Source organism: Bubalus kerabau, chromosome 6, assembly GCF_029407905.1.
Source record: "Bubalus kerabau isolate K-KA32 ecotype Philippines breed swamp buffalo chromosome 6, PCC_UOA_SB_1v2, whole genome shotgun sequence".
In the NCBI taxonomy this organism is placed as follows: Eukaryota; Metazoa; Chordata; class Mammalia; order Artiodactyla; family Bovidae; genus Bubalus; species Bubalus kerabau.
In genome coordinates this window covers 63,011,177-63,036,449 of record NC_073629.1, presented here as the reverse complement: position 1 = coordinate 63,036,449, position 25,273 = coordinate 63,011,177, and the positions used below count along the sequence as shown (strand labels likewise).

The window sequence follows — 25,273 nt, the reverse complement described above, 5'->3', positions numbered from 1 at the left end:
TTCTGTGATTATTCTCTAGTTTTTTTGCTGTTGTCAGTGAATAATTCATACAGAATTACGAATTTTGATTTGATAGTTCTAGTCATTCGACTTGAGAAATTGCATTTCTTATAATAACTTTTTAATGTTAAACTGGTTTTAACTAGTAGTTATAAAAATAATAAATATGAAGATTGTTTACTGAGGGAAGAAAAGAGGGAGTGGTAAAGTTGTTCTTCTGGTTTCTTTGATGATTTTACGTGACCAGTGACCACAACTCCTGGGTGATTTTGAACTCTAGCAGGTGATCAGTCATGTAAGGGTGCATTTCATAGTTGAGTCCTATAATTTGGGGACTCTGGTGAGGATGTCATCTTAGTTACATTTATATATATATATGTATGTATGTATTTATTTCCTGACATCTGGATTTCTAAATAAAACATTTTCTGATAATGTACTTAGCTTAAACTTCCAAACTAGGAACTTTAACATATATAAAAAAAAACAATTGTGGTTTGTGTGTTTTCTCCCCCTCTATAAAAACATCTTCATTTTATATTCTTGGGTATATTTGACATATTAAACTGCACAAGAAATTAAAGTATGTTTAATTTCTTCAAATTATGAATAAAATAATGCATAAAATAAAATTAAGCAAAAGTTTAATATTATGTGCCATGCACTGTTTTGGAAACTAAGGATACAAAAATAAATAGGCTTCACTTTTTTCTATTCATCAGCTCAGAGTTTAGTAGGAGAGGAATAAAAGTAAAGAACATGTTGAGTGCTCTGATAGCGGAGCTCATAATTTTTCATTCTCTCATTTCATTCCTACACCTATTTGTTTAACATGTCTTTATTTTATATCCACTATAAAGAGACCACTGTAAGCTGACTCTTTTTTAGGCTTGGCATTATATCGGTGAACCAAATATGTAAGATAACTCCTCAAGGAGAACTCACTCTCTATGGAAGCTGCCCAGACACAGGGATCATTGTTATTTTTTTCACTGTTATATCCCAAGTGTTTGTAAGAGTGCTTAGGCACAGACTAGGTGTTCATAAATATTTATTGGAAGAAAGAAAACGGATGACCCAAACCTGAGCTCAGGTTCTTCTTTCCCTTTTGTTTGGGAATCCTTGAACTGGATTTTGGAGAATAATTGTTTCCTAAGAGAAAAATGACTAGAACATCCTGTGCAGAGGGCTTAGGCCCTAGGTGGTAAGGATAATATTGAGGCTTAATACAATCTTCACTAGTATTTCAAAGTAGATCAGAATGAAAGTATTGTATGTTTATGAACTTTCCAGAAGTTGTAGCTATCAATGTATGCTGAGGCTATTAAAAGCATCTATCTGTAGCATATATTATTCTTATTAGACACACTTATAAGGGATTTTTCTTTTAAAGTTCAGTATTAAACTGATAGTATTGTATAACTTTTAAATTGCTTTGTATTAATAGCACTTGTGAATTATTAATGCTGGATAATTTACAAGATTTAAGTGGGAGAGATTGATTTCTTTCTAATAAGGAATTTAATGTTCAAATGTTTTGAAATGCATACTTTCTCCTTAAATATTGAAAGCCTTTTCTGGAGTAGTCATATTTGAACCTAGAAGCTGATAGCATCTGACAGTATATTTTTACCTTTTAAGTGTCTACAGTGTCCAGAATTTTGTTATTTTAGCAAATCAAACAGTTTTTTTCTTGCTATTTATGTAATTGGAGTTAATTATGCATTATTTTTTATCATATATTTATTAGGAATGTTTGTGTATTCCTATGTAAATCTTAGTATTTTGCATATAAATTGGTTTTACTTGAAACTGTAAACATTCATCTTAAAAAATCCTTGTTCAAAGTACCTTATAATTTAAAATATATCCAAAAGAAAAACAATTGGAAACCAGAACAACATAAGAAGTTAAGTCATATTGCTTATATATAGTGAGTTGACTATTTTGTGGTTGAGTCAGTGAAAGTTGCTCAGTCGTGTCTGACTCTGCGACCTGTTGAACTGTAGCTCACAGGGCTCATCTATCCATGGGATTTCCCATCAAAGAATACTGGAGTGGAGGGAATCTTCCCCACCCAGGAATTGAACCCAGGTCTCCTGAATTGCAAGGAGATTCTTTACTGTCTCAGCCACCCAGGAAGCCCAGTTTTGTGGTTTCATGATCTTAAATATTTTGAACACTTTGTTTTACAAGAAATTTAAATATTTATAAGGATTAGTGTTTCATGCTAACTAAGCTTATTAACACACAAATTGCAACATTTACAAGGCCAGGATGCCGGAAAATGACATTGCATTACTTTATCTTCTCTATTCTTGGCATGAACACAAGTTCAGAGGTGAAAGTAGTGTTTGTTATTGTTTTAAATTCTACATAAGTCGTGGTTTAGACTCTTCACATAATAGTAACAGGTTAAAGAACTATATGTTAATGAACACAAAAATTAGTTATTTTAGGGTTTGATTGATAAAAGTTACTTCTTAAATTGAACTAACAGAGTAAAACAATAGAGTGACATTATGCAAAGTTACATGGAATGAGTTTTTAACACATTGCCTTTAGTATATAAAGATTCAGTTCAGTTCAGTTCAATTTAGTCACTTAGTCATGTCCGACTCTTTGTGACCCCACGGACTGCAGCATGCCAGACTTCCCTGTCCATCACCAACTCCCGAAGCCTGCTCAAACTCATGTCCATTGAGTCGGTGATGCCATCCAACCTTCTCATTCTCTGTCATTCCATTCTCCTCCCACCTTCAACTTTCCCAGCATCAAGGTCTTTTCTAGTGAGTCAGTTCTCCACATCAGGGGGCCAAATTATTGGAGCTTCAGTTTCAGTATCAGTCCTTTCAATGAATATCCAGGACTGATTCCTTTAGGATTGACTGATTGGATCTCCTTGCTATCCAAGGGAATCTCAAGAGTCTTCTCCAATACCGGAGTTAAAAAACATCAATTCTTTGGTGCTCAGCTTTCTTTATAATCCAGATCTCAGATGCATACATGACTACTGGAAAAACCATAGCTTTGACTAAACGGACCTTTGTTGGTAAAGGAATGTCTCTGCTTTTTAATATGCTGTCTAGGTTGGTCAAAGCTTTTCTTCCCAAGAGCAAGTGTCTTTTAATTTCATGGCCGCTGTCACCATCTGCAGTGATTTTGGAGCCCAAAAAGATAAAGTCTGTCACTCTTTCCATAGTTTCTTCATCTTTTTTGCCATGAGGTGATGGGACCAGATGCCATCATCTTTTCTGAATGTTGAATTTTAAGCCAACTTTTTCAGTCTCCTCTTTCACTTTCATCAAAAGGCTCTTTAGTTCTTCTTCAATTTCTGCCATAAGGGTGGTGTTGTCTGCATATCTGAGATTATTGATATTTCTCCCAGCAGTCTTGATTCTAGCTTGTGCTTCATCCAGCCCAGCATTTGGCATGATGTACTCTGCATATAAGTAAATAAGCAGGGTGACAATACACAGCCTTGACGTACTCCTTTTCTGATTGGGAACAAGTCTGTTGTTCCATGTCCAGTTCTAACTGTTGCTTCTGACCTGCACAGATTTCTCAAGAGGTAGGTCAGGTGGTCTGGTATTCCAGTCTCTTTAAGAATTTTCTGCAGTTTGTTGTGATCCACACAAAGGCTCTGGCGTAGTCAATAATGCAGAAGTAGATTTTTTTCCGGAACTATCTTGCTTTCTCGATGATCCAACGGATGTTGGCAATTTGAAAGATTTTCATACAAAGGCAGGTTTTATTACAAATCTTTTATTTTTAAAATTTACTTATAATAATCTCATTAATATGCAGTGATAAACGAAAAAGTTGAGCAAAGTGAAATAACTTACCTTTTAGGTTTACTTTCAACATTCTCTTTTCACCAAATTAAAATGAAATGGAAATAAATTTTCTGGAAGCTTCTAAACTAGAGTTTAGCCTCGTAGAAATCATGCTCCCTCTTCATCAAGTATTTTTCTTATTTCCATTGTAGGAATGAAACTCATTAACATATATAAACAGAATAAATCAAGGATTTCATATGGCAATACTGGTAATAGACTGTGGTCTGCGTTAATGTCTGTAGGGCTTGAAGTCACAGCCTCAGTCCCATAGAGGACCCTGATAATCAAATTAGTGGTGCTTACGGGGGATGATTGAAGGTAGGCGGAGAAGGGGACGACAGAGGATAAGATAATTGGAGGGCGTCACCAACTCAATGGACATGAGTTTGGGTAAACTACGGGAGTTGGTGATGGACAGGGAGGCCTGGCATACTACAGTCCATGGGGTCACAAAGAGTCAGAACTGAACGGGGACCCTAGCTGCCATGAGCAGGAGCATCCATGACAAGGTTTAGTTCAAAGTAAAACCAGCAAAGTTGAAGTTTTGGTTTTATAGCTTAATAAGAAGTCTTTTTAGAAATGTATGATTTTACAGAAATGTCCAAAGACCGGACTGATGGAGACAATGTTAGAAAAGCAAAATGTTCCTAATCAAGATCTTGAAGTCCAAGCTTATCACAGCATACTATTTATTGCCAGAGTAACATATTTTTCATGCAAAAATGCTCATAAATGATGTGAAATCCAGTGTTAGAATTCCAATTCTGGTCTTACAAATTCCCATCTCATAGCAGTACATCTGTTTATTAGGAGTTACCCCTGAATGTGAATGATTTCAGTCCTAAGTCACTGCACCTGTTGCCAGGAGGTATTTATTCCAATCACTGGCCTAAATCACAGAGAGTTACGCTTGACGTTTTATAGCTTGGGGAGGGGGGACTGTCTTTTCAAAATCATTTGTTTATAGTAGAGAAAATGGAGCAAAACAGTTTATTTTACTCCAAGTACCACTATTTGCCACTGTTCACATTTGCACAGCACAGAGCAGCAGCAATATTGATGTTTTGTTCACAGGGCCTCCCATAAGTTTTTTCTTAAATTGTCAGAATTGTAAGATGGATTGGATTATATTTTGTTTGTTGGGATGCTTACTTTTTTCTTTGTTGAAATAGAAATAGATTGAAATACAGCTTAGAATAAATGTCATAGTGTGATTAAAGAGCTTTAATTTGGACATTTCTTTATGCTGTTGATGTTGATTAAGCAAATTCGTTGACTACTTGACCATCAGAGAACAATTTCCTTTCTTGCCCTGCTTGCAGTAGGAGGCACCCAGCGTATCCTAACTATGTTCTTTCCAATGGTGGTCCCCAAACCTGCTGCTAATTGCCATTATCATTTGGATGCTCATTAAAATTACATTGAAGAACATGAATTTGGGAGCTGTAGTACTGGGGTTTCAAACCTTGATTCCATTCTTACTGATGTGTGATTTTGGAAAACATGATTTTTCGGTGCCATAATTTCCTCCTTTGTAAAATAGTAATAATAATACCTATCTTGTTTGGTTGTTTTGAGGATTTGTAGTCAGTAAATATTTGTAAAGTCCTTAAAGGGACTTCTAGTGATGATGGGATGAAGAGAGTAGCAGTTCCTCTTCCTGCAAACAAATATAAACCTGAACGAAATTGTCAACAACCGCATTTTAGGGTTTTAGAAATTAACCAGAGCCAAATAAGAAATCAGGAAGGATTTCTTTATGAAAAGCTGATAGAACTTGCAGTATACACAGTTGAAGTTTAAAGCCTTCTAGCCTTGGGCTGTCCTTACACCCCTTCCCCCTCCCACCCGCTGCCACATTCTTTGGCTACCTCATTGTGGTTAGTTTCATCAGAGAGGGCAGGTCTTGAAAATCTGACTGAACTGCCTGGAAGAGTTGGCTTGATTTAGAGTAGAGGGTGGAAACCCATGCCTAGGGGTAAAAGTAGTAAACACTGTGGAAAACAGATAGGGAAACCCCCTAGCTCTGCTAACCTGAGGTTGGGGTCCCCGTTGGGGAAACTGAGGATCAGTCTGAAGCATAACCAGGAAACCTTGGAAATGAAAGAGCCAAACAGGTTCTGTGCATTCTTGACTGACTAGAAAGCTATACACATAGCAGAGGAGATGTGAGGGGATGTTGCAGAAAGGAAAGAACCAAGACCGACTTGAAAAGCGCTTGAACTTTGAACAGTCTGCCTAACACACAGATCAATCATCAGAGGGTGGCGACCTTATTATGGGTTCATCGATTTTGTGCGGAAGTCTTTGCTCAATCATTGGCTGATCACTAAGCTATTCAGGGACAGTTGTAATCCATAGGAACTCAGGCTAGAAAATAAAAATAAGTTAAAATAACAATGACAGCAATAACAACAATGAACATAGACACAGCACCTTCTAGCTACAGGAGAAGTGTGCGTGTGTGTGTGCTCAGTCACTTCAGTCATGTCCAGCTCTTTGCTACTTTATGGACTGTAGCCCACCATGGGATTCTCCAGGCAAGAAAACTGGAGTGGGTTGCCATGTCCTCCTCCAGAGGATCTTCCAGCCCGGAGATTGAAGGGGATCGAATCCGTGTTTCCTGCATTGGCAGGTGGGTCTTTACTGCTGAGTCACCGGGAAGACAGGAGAAGACAGCAGATTAAATTCTGTCAGAACACTAAAAGGAAAGTAATATTAACAACATCAATTCTCAGGGGAAAGAAATTTAGAGTTGTTAACAGTGTATTATTTAACATGTTTAGTTTTCAAGAAACCCAACAAAATTTACAAGACAGGAGAAACAGGGAAGTTGACCCATACTGCAGAAAAAAAACATTCAATACAAACTACTACCTCTGATGTGGGCCCACACGTTAGATTTAGAAGATAAACATTTCATAGTGGCTATTATGAATATTTTCACAGATCAAAGGAAAACTATATTAGAGAGTTAAGAGGAAATATGATGATGACCTAACAAATATGTAATAAAGAAAACCTATTTTTAAAAAGCCTTGGAGAAATTCTTAACACATCTTAGTTATTATATCAGTGTGTTGCAAATAAATACATTTTCACCAAATACAGATATCCTATCTTCATCTGAACCCAGAGATTCAGATTCAGTAGGACTGGATTAGGGCTTGAAGATCTGTCTTTAAAAAAAAAAATACTTTCCAGGTGACTCTGATGCAAATTCATATTTGGGAGTCAGTCATATACTCCTAGCCAGTTATTTTAAAAATTGTTCTGAAAAATGCTCAATATAAAAAAGTAAAAGAAAGTATTAGTGGCTCAGTCATGTACAGCTCTTTGCAACCCCATGGACTGAACAAAATTGTCAACAACCACATTTTAGGGCTTTAGAAATTAACCAGAGCCAAATAAGAAATCAGGAAGGATTTCTTTATGAAAAGCTGATGGAACTTGCAGTACACACAGTTGAAGTTTAAAGCCAGGCTTTAAACTTACAGGCTCCTCTGTCTATGGAATTCTGCAATAATACTGGACTAGGTAGCCATTCCCATCTCCAGGGGGACTTTATCAACTCAGGGATCAAACCCAGGTCTTCTGCATTGCAAGCAGATAGATTCTTTACCATCTGAGGCACCAGGGAGGCTCCAAAACAACTCTGAACTCAAAGAAAGTGCAATTAAGATAAGGTGGTTACAACTCTGGTGATTTCTTCTTTTGACTCACTAAGTCTTTAGAGAGTGAAAGTCACTCAGTCATGTGCGATTCTTTGCAACCACATGGACTATGCAGTCCCTGGAATTCTCCAGGCCAGAATACTGGAGTGGGTAGCCTTTCCCTTTTCCGGGGGATTTTCCCAACTCAGGGATTGAACCCAGGTCTCCCACATTGCAGGCAGATTCTTTACCAGCTGAACCACAAGGGAAGCCCAAGAATACTGAAGTGGGTAGCCTATTCCTTCTCCAGGAGATCTTCCTGACCCAGGAATCGAACCAGGGTCTCCTGCATTGCAGGCAGATTCTTTACCAACTGAGCTATGAGGGACGTGCCCCTCTAAGTCATTAATGTGATATAAATAGCAATGTAGATACATGTTTTTAGGAGTAAGTTTTGTTCTGCCTTTTCACAAGCTTTACTTAGTGAAAATACTGAATTTTAAAAATTAATGTTAATTGCAATAGTTTTATTTAAGACTTTCCAAACTTCTTTGAAGTTCTTTGCTGGTTGAAAGAGTTTTAAGTTTTAAGCCATACCCCTTGAAGTGTACAGGACAATAGGGAGAAAAGGCCAAAGAAAGAGTAACAATTTACATTTTTCTTAAAAAATATATGCTTTCTGCCGTCCTCTGCCACCATGGTGCCTGTAAAAAAGCATGTGGTGAAGCAGGAAGCAGGTCTTGAAGTTTATTCTTGATGTACCCATCTTATAGAAGATGGAAGCATGGATGCTGCCAATTTCGAGCAATTTCGTCAGGAGAGAATCAAAGTGAATGGAAAAGCTGGGAATCTTGGTGGAGGTATTATAACAATAGAAAAAAGGAAAGCAAGTTCACTGTAACTTCCAAGGTGCCTTTTGGTTATGTGTAGTTGCTAACAACAAAGTTATGAATTGCTTTACTTTTAGATTAATTTTACTTTTGCATTAAAAAGTAAAATTTGCATTACTTTTTAGATTATTTAGAGGAGGAAGATGAGAATTAACACTCATTTATCTGGAATATTTTTATGAGTTCCTGAATAAAATTTAGGAACCCCCCAAAAAATTTATGTACGTTTTTCTTTTCATTTCATAATTGGCCATGTTTATTTTCTCTCTTCCAATAAATTTTTGATTAAAATAGTTAATCCAGAAAGATCTCTGCTTGTGGTTTATGTGTGTATGTGTGTTAGTTGCACGTTCATGTCTGACTCTTTGTGACTCCATGGACTGGGGCCAGCCAGGCTCCTATGTACATGGAATTCTCCAGGCAAGAATACTGGAGTGGGTTGTCATTTCCTTCTCCAGGGGATCTTCCCAACCCAGGGATTGAACCTGTGTCTTCCCACATTGCAGGCAGATTCTTTAGCATTTGAGCTACCTTGGCTAATTCATCTCAGGAGCTTTTGAGAGTTTTCATGGCAGTACATACAATCTACATTATTTGCCATTGTCCATCCTAGCTAACATTCTCATATATGTTTATGAGCAACAAATTTATTCATTAGCATGTATACTTGATTAAAAGGTGTTTGCTTGTTTTGAATCATAGATTGGTGAAATTTGATAGGACTTTGAAATGACTTTCATTCTTCAGAAAAAGAAATTAAAACTCATAAAAATAAAATGACTCAGCCAGGTTCACAAGTCTGACCCAGACACTGGTTCCAGTAGTCATGTATGAATATGACAGTTGGACTATAAAGAAAGCTGAGCGCCAAAGGATTGATGCTTTTGAACTGTGATGTTGGAGAAGACTCTTGACAGTCCCTTGAATTGCACGGAGATCCAACCAGTCCATCCTAAAGGAAATCAGTCCTGAATATTCATTGGAAGGACTGATGTTGAAGCTGAAACTCTAATACTTTGGCCACCTGATGTGGAGAACTGACTCATTTGAAAAGACCCTGATGCTGGGAAAGATTGAAGGTGGAGGAGAAGGGGCAATGGAGATGAGAAGGTTGGATGCCATCACAGACTCAATGGACATGAGTTTGAGCAGGCCCTGGGTGTTGGCGATGGACAGGGAAGCCTGGCGTGCTGCAGTCGATGGTGTTGCCTACTCAGACACACCTGAGTGACTGAACTGAACTGAACTGAACTATATATATGTCTATACTTGAGCAATGTAGATTTTGCTCTCTTGATAAGTTTATGGCACACATCACTGCATTTCCATAAATATAGTTTTCATCATTATCTATATGTTGTGTGAACCTTTAAAATAATTGTTTCCTGTCAGTTCACTAACATTTTTGATGAATTTCAGATGGTATGAAAAATTATAAAATAAATCTTGTTTATATTATCGACATGGAGGCTTGAAAAGTCACAGAATCCCTTTCTGTTCATGGCTGTTACTAAGAGCATGGGCTCTGGAATCTGAGAACCTCACCTGTGTTAAAATCTAACTCACAGTAAATCCTTGAAACCTTGAATGGCCTCCTATTTGATGCCTTAGTTTCATACTCTGTAAATTGGTATTATTATAGTAACTACTCCATTTCTTTTATTGTTGTAATTGTTGATGATGTTGGTGAGCATAAAAAAGGGTGATCCATAAAAAACATTTAGGGCAGTATCTAAACATTGTAATTGCTATATAAATGTTAGCCACTAAATATATTTCTTCAGATTTGTTTTTTATGAATATAAGTGTTTATCCATAGGATTTAAATCAAGTTAAATAAGATAATCTTCATAGACATCTCTCTTTTGAGAAATACTAATGAACCCCAGTAGTACCTAGAAAATAATAAATTGGCAGAATTTAAATATTTTTCTTGTTTTGAGGATACAGATAATTTTATTGATTATAGTTTATTTTTTCTCAATGCACATTCTGTTTTCACTGCCAAAGAAAATAGATTACACACTGTAATTAAAAAAATAGAAAACACATTGTAATTTATATTGTTTTAGACAAATACTAGTTGTTAAGTTTAGCAATTTGTTTTGACAGAATTTATTGGAATTATGTATCATGTACCAATCTAGGCACTAGAATTATAACTATCATCACAGTCTAGCAAGGAAGACATACATTAAAAATGAACGTAAAGCAGCACCATGTGGTAAAAAGTATTTAATACTATGAATAAAAAGTGTTTAATACTATAATATTAATAACATGTTACGTTAATACTATTTTAATAACAAGTAACTAAATAACAAGTATTTAATATTATGATGTCTTAAATCATTGTTCACCTGTTTTTGAGCAAGATTTTAGGAAAGAGAACACTTAACGATTTAGGACAATTAACATTGTAGTATTAAATAAATCAAGATTCACCATGAAGAATTCATTCCGTTCTATGCAGTGAAAGTATAAGTACCATTATCTTTTTTTTTCAGAAGACTCTGTATTGGAAATCTACATTAGTAAATTGTTTACATCTTTCAATTTTTTTCCTTTTCTTTTTCATACTTTACCTTTTTGGATGACTAATATTAAGGCTTAAAAATCTTTTACCTGAACTAACAGCCAGACTTCTGCCATTTTTCAAATATCTTTCAAAAGCAGAATAAAATTCACTTAGAATCATGACTATAATCCTGCAAACTATCATCAACAAAAATTAAAGCTGAACCACAGTGCTTCAGAATGAGTTCTATATTTTTGACAAATACTACAACTTATGAATTTTGACTCCAAGCCAGAATAACACGTTCTTACAATAACACGTTCTCATTTGTAATATTCTCTAAAAATATGATCTACAGGAATTACAATTACAAATCATCTCTGCTTTTAAAATATGCTCTGCTCCCAAATTTTATATGATGTCACTTGTTTGAATTTTCACACAGCATTTTTCGTCACACAAATAAGTGTCAGCTTCTGTCAGCTTCTTCATAGTATTGAATACTATGATGTTCATTGTCTTAAATCATAAGTGTTCGCTTTCCTAAATTCTTGCTCTCCCACCTGATTTTGAGCAAGACTTTAGGAAAGAGAACACTTAAGATTTAAGGCGAAGTGTCATAAGACCATAAATCTTCTTAGTAAAAACCTACTAAGGTTGATGTTTGCCTCAATCCTCTGAAGACTTTTGTGCTCTAAACTGTGTCCTTTTCATGTCTCTCCATTTCAATTACATTTTGTTTTCTCATTAGAACTGAGAACTCAGTCAGGTTTCAGAATTGCTCATTTCCTAAATGATACCAACGTGTGACCCAGTAATCCTTTTGCAGGATTATTTGCATCTTAGAAAGAAGATGCATGTTTGTTTATCCAGGACACTTAGTTTTGTTCATTTAGTGAGAGGTGTTGTACAGTAGTTAAAGCGAACAGATTTTTGAATTGGATTGACCTGGGCAGAACCTAGTTTTTCAACTTGAAGGTTTATGTTTTGGAACACTTTACTTCTTAATATCATTTTAATTTTTTTTCTAGTAAAAAGGGATGTGAGGGAAGGCTTATGTGATGTAAAATAATTTATAGAGATAAAAAATACTAAAATTAATGCTTATCTTTTATAACAGGAATGCTATAGATGGCAACAAGTTAGAGAACTGAAATAAGAAATTGGGTCAATGTAGAAGTTATGGCACCCCACTCCAGTACTCTTGCCTGGAAAATCCCATGGATGGAGGAGCCTGGTAGGCTGCAGTCCATGGGGTCGCTGAGGGTCAGACATGACTGAGCGACTTCACTTTTACTTTTCACTTTCATGCATTGGAGAAGGAAATGGCAACCCACTCCAGTGTTCTTGCCTGGAGAATCCCAGGGATGGGGGAGCCTGCTGGGCTGCCATCTATGGGGTCGCACAGAGTCAGACACGACTGAAGTGACTTAGCAGCTTAGCAGAAGTTTTTGGTGTGAACTGAAGAATGATTAAAATGTGTTCTTAAATGGAAGACTTTGGCCACCTGATGCAAAGAGCTGACTCACCTGAAAAGACCCTGATGTTGGGAAAGTTTGAAGGCAGGAGGAGAAGGGAACGACAGAGAATGAGGTGGTTAGATGGCATCACGGACTCAATGGACATGAGTTTGGGTTAACTCCAGGAGTTCGTGATGGACAGGGAGGCCTGGCGTGCTGCAGTTCATGGGTCGCAAAGAGTTAGACATGACTGAGTGACTGAACTGAACTGAAGACAAATGTATTTTAAGATAATCAACATAACAGCAATTAATATGTGTACATTAGCAACATAATATACACCATTGTCCTTTGTAACACAGCTTTGATTTCATTTATAAATCTAAGTGTTCCTTTATTAAATATTGCATTCTGTATTTGTTAATCTTGTCATTCTTTTTAAATTGATTGATCAAATGTGTTGTTTTGTTTGGATTTACTCAGAAAGAGCCACTTAGTTTCCAAATGTGACTAGGCTAATAAGAAAATACTTTATTAAAGTAATTTAAAATTCTTATAAAATGAATACTCTAGCTAAAGATATATTTTAAAAATCTAGAAATAAATTGCTGATTCATAGTTAAGATCCCAGCAATTAATTAATTAATGTATGAATGGATGGTTTGAAAAACATACTTTGTTTGATACCTCTCAGATATAGATGTGACTAATATTTCTTGAATATAATTTATTAAAATAATATACTTCATACATTAGTTCATTTTAACTTTTTTTTTTCTTTTTTAAGGTTTCAGCAGAGCAGCTTTACCATTTGGGTTAGTTCGTCGAGAATTATCCTGTGAAGGTTATTCTATAGATCTGCGATGTCCAGGCAGTGATGTTATAATGATTGAGAGTGCTAATTATGGTCGGACAGATGACAAGATTTGTGATGCTGACCCATTTCAGATGGAGAATACAGACTGCTACCTCCCAGATGCCTTCAAAATTATGACTCAAAGGTAAACGTTCATGTGTTAATATCCAATTTTAGCTACAACATCCAAATTAGTGAAAGTGTTATCATAATTCCATACTGGATGGATACTGTCCATATCTCAGCCTATTCATTAAACTGAGTTAGGGTTTCCTTACTAATGTTGATTTCCATTTTATATAGATTGACATATTTATACATCGACATAGATAATGACATAGACTCAATTATTATACATTTTTATATATCATACAATAAAGAGTAATCAAAATATAGTCTTGTTTTTTAAGACTTCAAAATTTTGAAATATTTTATAATATCAAGAATGTTTCAGTGTCTCTATCTTTAGCAGTAATTGCTTCTTAATTTTTTTAATGAGTAAACTTCATTTTTCAGCAAAAATTAGCAGAAGGTACACAGAATTATCATATTCCATTTGCACACATGTGCAACTTCCTTAACCATTTACATCCCGACATCCCTTACCACAGTGTTACATTTGTTACAATAGATGAGCTCACATTGACACATCATTATCACCCCAAATCCTCCGTTTGCATTAGGGTTCACTCTTGCTGTTGTACATTCTGTGGGTTTTGAAAAATTTATAGTGACCCTTATCTACCACTATAATATCATACAGAACATTTTGATCTAAAAATCCTGTGTCCCATCTACTCATTCCTCCCTCCATCTGCCCCTAGCAACCTCTGATCTTACTATTTTCTTAAAGTTTTGCCTCTTCTAGAATGTCGTATATATAGTTGGAATCATGCAGTATGTAACCTTTTCAGATTGGTTTCTTTCACATAGTAATATGCACTTAAGTTTCCTCCATGTCTTTTCATGGCTTAAAAGCTCATTTTTTTTAAAGTGTTAAATAATATTCCATAGTCTGGATGTACTCCGTTTATCCATTCACTTACTGAAGGACTTGTTGATTGCTTCCAAGTTTTGGCAATTAGGAATAAAGCTTCTATGAACATCTGTTCAGGTTTTTGTATGGACATAAGTTTTCTGTTCATTTGGGCAAGTACCAAGAAGCATCATTTGTTGGGTCTTATGGTAGGAGTGTATTTAGTTTTGTAAGAAACTGTCAAAATGTCTTTTAAAGTCGCTGTACCGTTTTTCATTCCCGTTGACAATGAATGAAGGGTGCGCCGTAGCTTCACCAACACTTATTGTTGTTAATGTTTTGCATGCAGTGAGTGCTTCCCAGGTGGCTCAGCAGTAAAGAATACACCTGCCAATGTCGGAGACACAGGAGACATAGGTTCTATGCCTGGGTCAGGAAGATAATCTGGAGGAAGAAATGGCAACTCACTCTTAGTATTCTTGCCTGATATTCCATGGACAGATGAGCCTGGCAGGCTGTAGTCCATGGGGTCGCAAAGAGTCAGACATAACTGAAGCCACTTAGCACATATGCATGCAATGACATATCATGTTGAACATCTCTGAATATACATACTCGCCATTTATTTATGTTTATTAGTGAAGTGTCTGTTCTGGTCCTTTCCACTTTTTTAATTGGGTTGTTTTCTTATTGTTTAGCTTTAAGAGATTTTTTATTTTTACTTTTAATTTTTTTTGGCTGTGCTGCAAGGCCTGCAGGACCACAGTTCCCCAACCAGGAATCGAATCCATGCATTCTGCTATGGAAGCATGGAGTGCCAACCGCTGGACCAGCAGAGAATTCCCTTTAAGAGTTTTTTTTTAATAAATATATTTTGGATAAGAATCCTTTATTACATATGTCTTTTGCAAATATTTCCTCTCAACCGATGACTTGTATTAATGCTCAGTTTTAAAAAAAGCAAACAAGATAAAAACAACACATTATGAAAGCTAAGAAAACTCAGTAGTGCTCATTCTCTCTCTCTCTCTTGATTGATAGACAGATAGATAGAAAATGGTGATAGTTTAGTCGTCAGGTCTTATCTGGCTCTTTGTGACTCCATGGACTATAGCCTGCTAAGCCCCTCTGTCCCAGGCAAGAATACGGGAGTGGGTAGCCATTTCCTTCTTCAGGAGATCTTCCTGACCCATGGATTGAACCTGGGTCTTGTATGTTGCAGGTGGATTCTATACTGACTGGGCCACCAGGAAAGCCAAGAGAGAAAATAGATAGAGATAGAGAGAGAATGGAAAGAAGGAAGGAAGGAAGATAGATGGAAAAAGAGAAGGAAAGAAGACAGAAAGACATTTGGGTAATATACAATTGGTTAATTTTGTGTTTTAAGATTGATGTACTGGAAAGTATTATAAACTATAAAACGTATGAATGGTATCTCTTAACTGGAGAGTTACCTTCCTACAAGTAAATGGAATATGAAAAACTGCTGCCAATGTTTATGGACTTTCTCTGCCATAACACAGATTACCTAATTCTTGGCATCTTTTTTTGTTTTGTTTAGTACTCGTGGCATCTTAATTAGAGTTTTCTTATATGTAAGATATTAAAAGAAGATTTAGTTATGATTGAACTAAGACAGTAATATCCAGCATTTCCTGTTATTTAGAACATAAAAGGAGAAGGCAATGGCAACCCACTCCAGTGCTTTTGCCTGGCAAACCCCATGGACAGAGGAGCCTGATGGGCTGCAGTCCATGGGGTCTCTAGGAGTCGGACACGACTGAGCAACTTCACTTTCACTTTCACTTTTATGCATTGGAGAAGGAAATGGCAACCCACTTCAGTGCTCTTGCCTGGAAAATCCCAGGGACAGGGGAGCCTGGTGGGCTGCCGTCTATGGGGTTGCACAGAGTCAGATACAACTGAAGTGACTTAGCAGCAGCAGCAGAACATAAAAACTGATGGAAAACAAGTTTGACAGAGTTTATTATACATTAATGATTTTGGATTTTTTAAGAAAAAATACTAGGAAAGCCCTTTATCTTTCTGTTCAAAGCCTTCACTCTCTCCTCCTGACTCTTCCTCCACTGAAAACAATCTTTTGTCCAGTTTTATAGCTTATATGCTGCTGCTGCTGCTGTGCTAAGTCGCCTCAGTCATGTCCGACTCTGTGTGACCCCATAGACGGCAGCCCACCAGGCTCCCCCATCCCTGGGCTTCTCCAGGCAAGAACACTGGAGTGTGTTTCCATTTCCTTCTCCAATGCATGAAAGTGAAAAGTGAAAGTGGAGTCACTCAGTTGTGTCCGAACTCTAGCGATCCCATAGACTGCAGCCTACTAGGCTCCTCCGCCCATGGGATTTTCCAGACAAGAGTACTGAAGTAGGTTGTCATAGTCTATCTTAAAGTAGAACAGTAGATTTTTGGGGTCTGATGAGTGTAGGCACAATGAAAACATCCAAATGTGATAAGAGCAATGAAGGAAATAACGGAAAAACTATTTTTTAAAAAATCCAGTCCCTAAGAATATGGGTACAAATTGTTGTAAAATCTCTAATTTCATACAGAATACATATTAACATATTTTTATTGATAGCACATTTTAGTAAGTAGGTTTTTTTGTTAATGTTGATACTGATCAAGATATTTTTAATAAACAAGAGAATATATAATACTTCTGAAAGATTTCCATCAAAATGTTTTTATTATTAGTTTGAAAACAGTAGTTATTAAAAAAAGGTAAAATCTTATTTGCAGAAATGGCACTGCATAAATGTTGCTTTTTTTTTTGCACAAAAGTCCTTTATAGACTATGTTAGATTTGAAATCTAGCTTGTGAAACAAACTGCAAAACATAATTTACCTTCTTTGGAGGAATGAATTCTGTGCTCCAATAAGATAGTAATAGAACAATTTGCACATAGCATTTCAAAAATTGGGAACCGCCTATATTAGGTGGACATTTACATGTTGATTCTACTGTTCAGTGGTAGTGATATGAGATGAACATCTAAAATTATGCCAGAGAGAAATAGGAAGTGAAAAATGATTATGTATAATTACATATTTTTATTAGCCTGGCAGGCAAAAAGCAGTGGGAGTTAGTACAAAGAGAATCTGAAAGACCTGGCTCTGAGGAATTGTACATTGTAGGTAACTTTTGTTTATGAGTTTATACATTTAAATACATGGTTGAGTATCTATCACAACACATAAGCCTTATCCTACTTCTAAATATAAATATAATGACATGTTATAGTAAATGTACAAAATAAGATAGCAAGTAATTTTCATTGTTTTATTATATTATAAAAGCAGGGCTACTTTTTTACAGTACTTTTTTTTTTTTTTTTTAATTTTCACTGGGCTGGGTCTTTGTTGCTGGTTGAACTTTTTTCTCTGGTTGTGGCAAGCAGGAGCTACTCTTTAGTTGCAGTGCATGGGCCTCTCATTTCAGTGGCTGCTCTTGTTGCAGAGAACAGGCTCTAGAGCATGGGCTCAGTAGTTGTGGCACATGGATTTAGTTGCCCCATGGCCTGTGGAATCTCCCTGGAACAGAGATCGAACCCATGTCTCCTGCATTAGCAGGCAAATTGTTTACCACTAAGCCACCAGGGAAACCCTGATGACACATTTTAATGAAACTAAAATTTGTGCATATTTAAATCCTGTGAAAGGGTACTGCTGTCTCCTTGTTAGGAAAATTTCTAATCAATTTATGGTATATTAGTGAAAATAAAGAGTTCTAACACTGCCTATAGAAACTCTATTTTTAATTTGTTTTATTATATTAGTGGCTTTGCTGCTGCTGCTGCTAAGTCGCTTCAGTCGTGTCCGACTCTGTGCGACCCCATAGACGGCAGCCTACCAGGCTCCCCATCCCTGGGATTCTCCAGGCAAGAACACTGGAGTGGGTTGCCATGTCCTTCTCCAATGCATGAAAGTGAAAAGTGAAAGTGAAGTCGCGCAGTCATGTCCGACTCTTCACGACCCCATGGACTGCAGCCTACCAGGCTCCTCCATCTATGGGACTTTCCAGGCAAGAGTACTGGAGTGGGTTGCCATTGCCTTCTCCAATTAGTGGCTTTATAACTATGTAATCAACACAGTGACGATTAAAATGTTAACATTTTATTGACAAGGAATACAGTGTTAAGATGACTTAAATAATGAGTTTCACAGTGATAATTTATCTGTACTCCATTCTGTGTTTGTTAGATTAAAAACCCTAAAGGAAGTCTACCATATCTGATTGTTACATAGTTTCAAATAACTGTGAGAAAAATAGGTAGACAATATTTTTGCAACTGAAATATTACAGAATAAGTATTGACTATGTAGAATACTTGTCCCTTTTTAAAGATATTCTTTCAGTATTTACAAATAAAGTAAGAGCTTTTTCACCAAATCCTAATAATTTGGCAAAAATTTTCCACTTATAATCATCAAAAGATATGTTAATAATTTTTAAAATCAGACTTTTTTTCTTTAATGTGGGAAATTCCTTTTTGGAAAGATTTTTTTTTTCTATTGTATTTGAAACTCCCCACTTTTTGCATATAATAATAGATAACACAGGAATTTCAATGCCATGTAAATATGTTTATATTTTACTTCAAGGCTTTCCTACCTGCCTTCCTCACTGTCATCACTTCACCAGTTAAGAGTCAACTAAATAAATACACTTGTAATTCTTTGTGGTAAAAGTATTAATAATTGTTATTTATTCTCCATTTTATATTTCCTGCTTATTTAAAACTATGCAACCAAGGCTTTTTTAGTAACTAATTCTGTTATCTTTTAAGTATATTGAATGGCTTATCCTGAAAAGTAAGAAATAAAACTCTTTCTTAAATGATAAGTGTTTTAATACTGTATAAAATAATCACCATTAGAGATAATTTTAGCACTGTGAAGATAATTGTTGTGAGTTCACTTAAATATGAAATAGTTTCAACACTTTGAATTCATTAAGGCAAATAAAACAAAAACCCTCTTACTACTCATCAAATACTCGAAAGCATTTGGTGAATAAGTAAATTAGAATTTTGCTAAAAATAGTGTTTGTTTGTAGCATTGGGTACAATCTAGTTAAAGCGATGTGCTAAATTTGTTTCTAAGTTACTCTTTTGTTAATTTTTTATAACTGTCTCTGTTCATTTCTTCACTCTAAGAATTTGCCAGTTCTCATCCAGGTAGTCTGTTGCCTTAGATTATGGTTTGCAGTTGCCCTTAACGTTTGTTTTAGCACTCTGGTCAAGAGATCGGAAAGTGAGAAAGCATGTAAATGTTTACTGCATTTAAAAAAAATAATAAATATTGGGTTAATGGGCATGCTGCTGCTGCTGCTAAGTCGCTTCAGTCGTGTCCAACTCTGTGCTACCCCATAGACGGCAGCCCACCAGGCTCCCCTGTCCCTGGGATTCTCCAGGCAAGAACACTGGAGTGTGTTGCCATTTTCTTCTCCAATGTATGAAAGTGAAATGTGAAAGTGAAGTCGTTCAGTCATGTCTGACTCTTAGCGACCTCATGGACTGCAGCCTACCAGGCTCCTCCGTCCATGGGATTTTCCAGGCCAGAGTACTGGAGTGGGGTGCCATTGCCTTCTCCAAATGGGCATAGGTAGGTTCAGTTTTTCAGAATCTGAACTCATACTATTAGATGTACATCAGTGTACCCTTCTCATTGCAGAGAGGTTCTAAAAGTCATCTGTACCGCCCTTGAGAATATGGTAAAAATATTCCTCAGTTTTTCCCTGTGGTGGGAAAGGTATATTTTGGGTAACTGATTCCAAGATAAGTCCTTTTGTTTGTGTGGAAATTACCCAAGGAAAGTAAAATAGTGCCCTAGGCTTAGGGAACTAGCCTGATACTTTTTAAGATTTTAGCCAATTTTTTTAAGCCCACTTATGGATACCAACTGGATAGAATCTCATAGAACAACTTCAGTAGGTCTCTTATTAAATAAAATTGATTATATTTTTGGTTGTTAAACTACCAATTTAAATTCCTCTAAGTTGGGAAACCTGGTGGAATATAAATAAGTAGTTAAGCGATCCATTGTTAATACAGATCTGGCACTCAAAAGAGTGTTGAAAGAAGAACATACATATGAAGCAAACATAAATGTAAGGTTGGTAGTTTTAGCTGAATAGATGACAGTACAGAGGTTATGCAGTTGGTATGTGCAAAAGCTCTAGAGAACCCCTACACTTAAGGGGAAAAGGTAAAGATACCATCTAGGAAACCAGAATGAGAACAGGAGGGTAATGTCTCATAGTGAAGTGAAGTGAAGTCGCTCAGTTGTGTCCAACTCTTCGTGACTCCATGGACTGTTGCCTACCAGGCTCCTCAGGTGACAGTCCATGGAGTTTTTCAGGTAAGAGTACTGGAGTGGGTTGCCATTTCCTTCTCTAGGGGATCTTCCCGACGCAGGGATCGAATCTGGGTCTCCTGCATTGCAGGTAGACGCTTTACCATCTAAGCCACAAGACAGCACTAAAGTGTAAGAGAGATTCATTTTTTCCCCTGTTGATGCTGAAGAATTTTATTCTACTTAAATAAAAGAACATATTAGGATTTTCAGGATAGGAGAGTTTCAGCATGGAAATCGGCAAAGTAGCATTCAGCCTTGCATAGACCAGAAGAATTAGGTACTACTCTACAGTCACAGGCATCCAAGAAAGGAATAAACACTAGATTAATGAAGTAGGAGTACAGTTCAGAGATTCTTAACTTAAGGGAAAAAAGTCTAACTTTTTGAACATGGGAACAATTTAATAAATTAAGTAAGAGACAAAACTGATTTCAGAGCCTAGATCTTGTCTAAAAAGTTTGGGATGATGAAAGTAAGCTTGATGAGTAGGGACCAGATTAATGTATTCCCATCCTGTACTCCATTCAATAACTTCTGTATCCTTGAATTTTCTTCTTTTAAACTTTTCAATGCCCCAACCTATTATCTTTAAATATGATAATTGCATTTTAACATTGTTAATACAATAGCAATTCAAACGGTGATGATTTCTTGTGTGCATGTGCATTTGATAAAAGGTGTCATTTTATATATATGTGCATTACTTTTTTGTTTTCTGTTCCATGATTCTTCAGTTATAGTAGGTCATAGAATGAGACTGAAAAAATGCGCACATTGACTTTTTCACCTCTCTTCTTGCTATGAAGCAGGACAGACAACTAGGGACCCTTTTTATGAAGGAAAAAACGTAGCCCATTGCTTCTATTTTAAGAGAGTTATTGAATAACAGATTGTTGGAACTGCTGAGAAATTTGGGACTCATCATACTGTAGTTCTCTCATTTCACACTGAAAAGTCAACTGTCATTGTAGTCAAAGCACTCATTCACATTTGTAGCACATATATTCTCCTCACTTATTTTTAAAATATCTTTGGGAAGAAATGGGCAATATGATACCCTCTTTTTACTTTGTGAACCTTGAAAAAGGTTGAATTATTCATCTCAGAGGCTAAAACCTCAAAGTATCTATCTATACCTGGAACCTCATTAATATCCTAGTTGCATGAAAATTGATTTTAAATAATATTTAATAATCATTTTAAAATAATTCTGTTATCTAGGATTTGTATATATACTTCTATTTTCAAGTATACTAACAGATACTGTGTATAAAATATTTAAAGAAAGGAGATACTTAAATGCACACATAGTTCCACACAAAACCCTCGTATGACAACTGATGGATGTTAGAAGATTGTCAGAAGTTAAACAAGAAAATTCATTAAATTCCAGTTGCAGTTCTACAAGTGTTCTCTGGCTAACTTCATGATTATAGATTTCAGTGTAGGCATGCTCTCCTTGACATAAAACCCTTTCCAATTTTATACTGATGGTTCAGTCTTTATAAAGAAACTTTATGTGCAAGGCAGAGCTATATGAAGGAGGTTTTATTTCTTTGTTCCCTGATCTCTTTATAGGTATTGATAAACTTAAAACCTGTCTAAGATATTTATATCCCTTTCATATTAATTTTTAGTGGGAAAAATTAGCTAAATCTGCCTTATCTAATTCGATGTTTTATAATATTTTAGGGGTTGGCATATTTTATTTTTGTATTATTATCCATACTTGCTAGTCAGGGGTACCCTTCTCTTGCTTCAGATCAGATCAGTCGCTCAGTGGTGTCCGACTCTTTGCGACCCCATGAATCGCAGCACGCCAGGCCTCCCTGTCCATCACCAACTACCGGAGTTCACACAGACTCATGTCCATCGAGTCAGTGAAGCCATCCAGCCATCTCATCCTCTGTCGTCCCCTTCTCCTCTTGCCCCCAATCCCTCCCAGCATCAGAGTCTTTTCCAATGAGTCAACTCTTCGCATGAGGTGGCCAAAGCACTGGAGTTTCAGCTTTAGCATCATTCCTTCCAAAGAAATCCCAGGGCTGATCTCCTTCAGAATGGACTGGTTGGATCTCCTTGCAGTCCAGGGGACTCTCAAGAGTCTTCTCCAACACCACAGTTCCAAAGCATCAATTCTTCGTGCTCAGCCTTCTTCACAGTCCAACTCTCACATCTATACTTGACCACAGGAAAAACCATAGCCTTGACTAGACGAACCTTTGTTGGCAAAGTAATGTCTCTGCTTTTGAATATGCTATCTAGGTTGGTCATAACTTTCCTTCCAAGGAGTAAGCGTCTTTTAATTTCATGGCTTTCTCTTGCTTAGTATATTTATTCAGTGAACCTATTCATTCTCATAGGGTTTAAGCCTGCATTTCTGAGAAACTGCAGTCTTACCTTTATGCTGTTTATCCTAAGTGTTTTTATCTGTGGTGTCAAGTTTATCAACCGTTTTACATTAAGATAAAATGCATGTGGGGAAAAATAAATTAATACTACTAACTCATCATCTATGTGATGTATTTAGGTTATTTTCTGTTGAGTGATGGATTTGCGCTAATTCTTTCTCTCTTGGCTTAGTTTGTTTTAAGACATCTAAATGGAATTACAAACACCTCTCTTTGTCCAAGGATTGGGAGGTTACAATACAAACTCTTGAACCTTAGTACAGTAAATAACCATTAAAGCTGTTACTGATATATCTAATTGAACACATTCTTTGCATGTCACTTCAGTTCAGTTCAGCTGCTCAGTCGTGTCCAATTCTTTACGACCCCATGAATCGCAGCACGCCAGGCCTCCCTGTCCATCACCAACTCCCAGAGTTCACTCAAACTCCCGTCTGTCGAGTCGGTGATGCCATCCAGCCTTCTCATCCTCTGTTGTCCCCTTCTCCTCCTGCCCCCAATCCCTCCCAGCATCAGAGTCTTTTCCAATGAGTCAACTCTTCGCATGAGGTGGCCAAAGTACTGGAGTTTCAGCTTTAGCATCATTCCTTCCAAAGAAATCCCAGGGCTGATCTCCTTCAGAATGGACTGGTTGGATCTCCTTGCAGTCCAAGGGACTTCTCAAGAGTCTTCTCCAACACCACAGTTCAAAAGTTCTTTGGCGCTCAGCTGTCTATATAGTCCAGCTCTCACATCCATACATGACTACTGGAAAAACCAAGCTTTGACTAGACTGACCTTTGTCGGTAAAGTAATGTCTTTTCTTCCAGGAAGCAAGCATCTTAATTTCATGGCTGCAGTCACCATCTACAGTGATTTTGGAGCCCAAAAAGATAAAGTCTGTCACTGTTTCCATTGTTTCCCCATCTGTTTGTCATGAAGTGATAGAACTGGATGCCATGATCTTAGTTTTCTGAATGTTGAGTTTTAAGTCAAGTTTTTCACTCTCCTCTTTCACTTTCATCAAGAGGCTCTTTGGTGGAAGGTCAGATATCATATTACAATTTGAATGTGTCCTATGGGACATGTAATATATGTCAGGTGGTAGAGGAATAATGTTTAAAATGTATGGAATCGAAAGCTAGAATATAAAATTCTTTTAGTCATTAAATGTGTAAAACTGCAAGCGGGAGATTTGGTTCTTATTGCTAACTAATCAAAACTGAAGTTCTTTTCTGTATATTTTTCCTGGATTATATACAGAACATAGAGAACAGATCAAAGGTAGTATGTACAATTATAAATGCACCATACTGTTCTCTTTTTTTAATGACTATCATATAAAACAAAATCTATCAGAATACCTGTGTTTGTGGAGCACAGACTATTAGCATTTCAATGAATATGAGCACATTGTAGGTGTTTACTTAATGTATCCAAACCATTAATAATGAAAAATAAATTTTGATCCGCAGTTTAGATGGAAAAGAAAAATTATAGAAAGTAATACTATGAAATTGTGAAGAGACGTTCTTGAGATATTTGGTGAAAAAAATATTAAGGAAAGTATTTTAAATGAATGGAAAGCAATTAAATTATTAAAATGTTATTTTAGTTTTCTGTGGTTTGTTACTGTGATACTTGTAGGCTTTTAAAAATTAGTGATGTTTGTTGTGCTTTCCCTTTTTTTCCTAAATAATTATTCACTTTGGTACTGTATTTTCTACTTGTAATTTTTTTCTTAAAGTGGTAACCCTGTTTTATAAGATGTAGACCTTATATATAAACTAGAATCCACTCCTATTTTTATTTATAATGTGTTACTAGAAATTGGCACACTTTTCCACTATACAGTCTTAGGTTAATGTGTGCATTTCAGGATATTTCTTTCTTTTTAATTGTATTTTATTTTGTCTCCTTTATATTCCAAAGATTTAGGGTTTGAAAGGAGAAATTGAAAAGTTACAATTTTAACAAATCAGTTTATTAATTTAATTAAGTAGATAGCAAAATATGTATTCATTCAATAAAAGGGCTGAGATAGGAAAACATTAACATTTTTACATTTTTTGTTAAATGCTTGGTTTGAAGCATTTCTATTATAATATAAACTAAGGGAGTTTTAAGCTATATGAGGTTTAAACAAGCACTCAAGAAATTATACTAATGGGCTTTGTTTTTATATTTTCTTTCCACTGTCCAGTTTCCCAGTTTCGGAAATTTCCTTCACCCCCACTTCCGACCCCTATTAAAACCTTTATGTAACAGAAAACATAATTTTTAAATTATGATGATTTCATAGTAATCATTAAATGATTA

General features: G+C 36.1%; 1 protein-coding gene across 8 annotated transcripts in view; it reads left to right on the top strand.

The window, feature by feature from the left end:
- ADGRL2 (adhesion G protein-coupled receptor L2) overlaps positions 1-25,273 on the top strand; it is a 199,173-nt gene that overhangs the window by 99,150 nt on the left and 74,750 nt on the right. For all 8 annotated transcript variants that reach the window (XM_055585353.1, XM_055585357.1, XM_055585356.1 and 5 more), the window contains one exon: positions 13,148-13,361. In XM_055585353.1, the coding sequence (XP_055441328.1) occupies positions 13,148-13,361 (214 nt within the window). The remainder of the gene's footprint in view (positions 1-13,147; positions 13,362-25,273) is intronic.